Source organism: Antrostomus carolinensis, unplaced genomic scaffold (assembly GCF_000700745.2).
Source record: "Antrostomus carolinensis isolate BGI_N321 unplaced genomic scaffold, ASM70074v2 scaffold1686, whole genome shotgun sequence".
Lineage (NCBI taxonomy): Eukaryota > Metazoa > Chordata > Aves > Caprimulgiformes > Caprimulgidae > Antrostomus > Antrostomus carolinensis.
In genome coordinates this window covers 132468-136642 of record NW_010323723.1, presented here as the reverse complement: position 1 = coordinate 136642, position 4175 = coordinate 132468, and the positions used below count along the sequence as shown (strand labels likewise).

General features: G+C 41.2%; 1 protein-coding gene across 1 annotated transcript in view; it reads left to right on the top strand.

The window, feature by feature from the left end:
- The first annotated feature begins 2985 nt into the window (after positions 1–2985).
- The window catches only part of EPM2A (EPM2A glucan phosphatase, laforin), a 25806-nt gene continuing 24616 nt past the window's right edge, over positions 2986–4175 (top strand). Inside the window, exon 1 of the mRNA XM_029085616.1 lies at positions 2986–3155. Coding sequence (XP_028941449.1) covers positions 3094–3155 — 62 coding nt within the window. The 5' untranslated portion in view covers positions 2986–3093. The remainder of the gene's footprint in view (positions 3156–4175) is intronic.

Here is a 4175-nt window from a genome sequence, read left to right as displayed (position 1 = left end):
CCGCCCCCACTCTTCTGTGATCCCCATGTCTGCATCTGAGGTTCTCTGTCTTACCCCTCCTCTTCCTTCTTCCTCCTGGCAAGGAAGCTCTCCTCTTTGTTTAGGCTGATGGTCGTCTTTCTTTCAGGTCAATGGCCTCTCCTCCAGGTTCTTTCCTCCTCCTTTTCAAAACAGTCCTTTCCCTCATAAATATGGATTTGAAGAAGCATTTTCCTACTGCTAATTAGCTCAGTCTGGGCTGGACGCAGGTCTGCCTTGGAGCCAGTAGGGCTTCATGGAGCTTCTCACAGGAGCCATCACTGTAGCCCCTTCTCCCACTACCAAAAACGCCCCCCTCACCCAACACAGACATTGTATTTCAGTAAGAGGGTTGTTAATTCATACATCAGTAAAAAAATGTAAGTAATTGTAAAGACTGTGCTAGTTTCATGAAAAATGTTAGGAATGTATGCTCTTACTGTTTACCTGAGTATTATAGCCAAAATGGAAACATACCTTTTGAGATTGCGGGAAAGTGAGGTTGAGTGGTGCAGAAAAATCAAGAGCAATAAATAACAATTAGAAAAGAAGACCTTTCGGGATGAGATTTGACAAAATCTGTTTTAGGGAGCAAATGAAACAAACGTCTCGTGGCAATTTGCTCTTGGCCCCACTTTCACATGTGGTTGCAGGCTAGGTAAGGGAGTGAATGATGGTGAAGGTTAAAAGGTTACAAGGCAAGGACGTTACTGCTGTTTAAGAAGACAGATGATAGAAGAGGAAGGAGCAAAAGAGCTGAGAATTAAAGCTGGAGGAGAAGAGGAGGGACAGTAAAACTGGTGAATGACAGAAGGACATGCATCTCAAGCAGCAGCAGTTGGAAGTGGGAAAGCAGGTGTGCAGCTGTGGTGGTTTCACTGGGCTAGCCCTTGGCTAGCAGCAAAACACAGAAGTTCGCTCAGTCCCCGGCCCCTCACCCAGGACATAGAGGAGAGATTTGGGGGTAAGAGTAAGGAGACTCATAGGTTGAGATAAGAACAATTTAATAACTGAAATAAAATAAAATGAAAAAAAAAAAAAAAGAGAATAGTAATAGTAATAAGATTTGTAAATGAGTGATGCAGTTGCTCACCACCCAACGACCAAGCCTGGCCTGTTCCCAGATAACGATCCTGGAGAAGCAGCTATCTCTAACCAAAACTGCAATCCCAGAAGAGTGAGAGCCCAAGCGAAAGCCAGAGAGGGCAAGAAAGGAAGAGACCCTCACTAATATACTGAACGTGACTTTATATGATATGGAATATCCTATTGGCATATCCAAATGCCAATTTAGCTTATTAATTTAAATATTCCTCACCCCTCCTAGATGTTGCACTTGTAGACTAACAAAACTGTGTCATACCGTTACATATGATACGTAAGGGTTCAGCAATAGAAAGAGAAATAGTGTTCTGCGTAGTGTTTTCTTTTTGGTAAATGATAATGTTTCACAATTGTGGTAGAAAGTGCTGCATGTCATCTGGAAATAAGGAAATGATGTGAGCTTCACTGTTAAATGTTAGTCTTATTTTCTAATCATTGCATTAATACATCTCCCAAAATGCTCTTGCTCTAGGAAGTTTCCCAAAGTGTGATGCTTGAAGCTGGTCATGCATTTACATGCAGTGTGAAATTGAGGGTATTCCTTCAGGCATAATTTTACTCAGAAATGTTCTAACATCATTAATAATGTATAAGTGTAACAGGTTTACATTAAAAGCAAGCCATAGATTAGGTCACTTCTAATCTGCACAATAACTCCTACATGGCAATTAGTGTTGCAAGAAGTATGTGAAAATGATGGAAGGGGAAGAACAAACAGATACTGAATTTTGGAGGCTAGATAACCTTTTGATTGATGACACGACCCAGTTCAAATTAAATTGCTTACTCTGGCATGGTATTAAAAATTGTTTTTCTGTACTAAAGCTCACACCATTGCTGTAAAAGAAGAAGGGGTAATAGATATTAAATAATGGAAAACTGTAAGAAAAATTTCTTTAGACAAAGCCATTTTTGGTAATTGTGATCACTCAGCATTGCAGATGTGACTGTGCCTCTCTGGGTCACTTTAGGCAACTTTATCGTGTAAAGCAGACCTTGTAAGCAGGACGTGCACCTGAAGAGTACAAGGTGATTTTTTATCAGTTAGCAAACACAGAAGACAGGTAGGATTTAATGTGCTCCTGAGCTGGGTGTTGGTGTGCATCCTGTCCCAGACAGGACACCTGAAGGGTCTTTGCTGGCCAGGCAGCTGTGAATGACGTGGAGGAGGACCACCCTTCTCTGCTCCCTGAAACAGGTCTTCATTGCTACCAGGTTGTTGTCTGCCATCTGCTTGGTTTTCCTCTTCGAGATTTGGTGCCTTTCTATATTGGTGTTTTTTGTCTTGAATCCTTAAGCTGGTAACAACTCCAAATCCTGCTTTTGTTTACAGTTTTACCTTTCTGATCTTGCACAGCCATACCCTGTGCTTTCTCTGAGGTCTTTCTCATAGCTTGGCAATTTCCTTAGAAGTAAGCCTGAGAATGGTGAAGCTGCTGTGCCATGTCAGAGCGAGACCATGGGCTGCAGCAAGCTGGACCCCCCAGAGAGAGGTCATAGAGCAGAAACGTTAAAACTCCCAGGCTAGGTATTATCAGACATCAAATGAGGAATTTAAGTGAAATTAATAATTCTTGAAATTTTAAGTGTCATGGTTGATGATTTGGGATTCTTACACACCTTTATTTTGGGTTTTTTTAATAATTTGTAAAAGTTTATTTTAATGCTGAACATTTGCTTTGTGGCAGCACTCCTGTTACAACTATTTCAGGTGTTAATAAAATATGTTATGAGAAATGCAGTTTGAACAGGCAGCAAACAGCACTCCTGGCCTTAAATACTCAGTTCACAGCTCCTGCATGTCTTTTGGAAGATTTGTTGAATAAACAGCCCACAACTGTCCTTTCTTCTGTTCTAGGTAACGGACCCCATCATGATCGAAGTTGTGTTTACAATCAGAGCAACATAGTGGATGGAGTTTACTGCCTCCCAATAGCACACTGGATTGAAGTCTCTGGACATACTGATGAGATGAAGCATACAACTGACTTCTATTTTAATATCGCAGGACACCAAGCTATCCATTACTCCAGGTAAAAGAAAAGTGCAGGGCTTGTCTGACGTCAAGTATTCAAACAGAAAATCTGTACTGATGTAATGTCAGCAAACTTTGAATTTGTAGTGGTGAATAGTATTATGTATGTAACAGTAAAGTTTAACAAAGATTCAGCACCTCTTTGCAATGAAATGTCACTTTTGGCAATCAAAAGGGGAGATTCTGAGTTCAAGAATACCTGCAGCCTCTACAGGTGTGTTAAGTTGCATCACATCTGAAAATGACTAGTGGCAATTTATGGATAAATTTGTGAGAAACTCTCATTTTCAAGTGCTTGTCCACGTACACATGTAAATATGCATGTATCTAATGTGTTTAGTTTGGCTTTATTTTGCTGAAGAACATCTTCTGGGAAACAAAAAGAATATATTCCAGCACCAGAACTTTAGGGCAGCACATCGTTGCTCATGTGCGTCAGCAACTGCAATTAGTGACAGCTGTTATAGAGGACTTCTGCTTCTGTGCATGCATTTTTTAAAAAATACTAAAACGTAGACAAGTCTCTACAATGTTTATACTTCTTTGGTGTTCACGTGAGTCCACTGCCCCACCAGTGGAGCATCCTGGCCTGAATTAGGAGACCGTAAATCTTGAAGAGAAGAGGGCACCCACCCTTTAGAGCAGCAGATAAAGCACAGGCTGTATTTAGAGCAGCAGCCTTAGCACTGGTGGTGAACAAAGTGGCACTGAGGAATTTGGGGACCATTTGTTAAGTTTTTCCCCATCTCCAGTCATGGATGTGGCATCAACTTTGTTGGCTGATAATGGTTGCATGAATCCTGGCAGCCCTGATATGCCATGTGCAGCTGGTGTTGCTTACAGAGCAGTTAGTGACCCCAAATGAATATGTATTTTTTGAAGAAATCAAACCACCTCATACTTTAATTAGGTCTTAGCACTGCTTTGTGTGAATTTGCCCAGATTACTGTTTCAGCTACTCCAGCCATCTTGTCTCCTCTTTCCCCTCTTTTGTCTCCACCCTCCCACAGATTAGGAA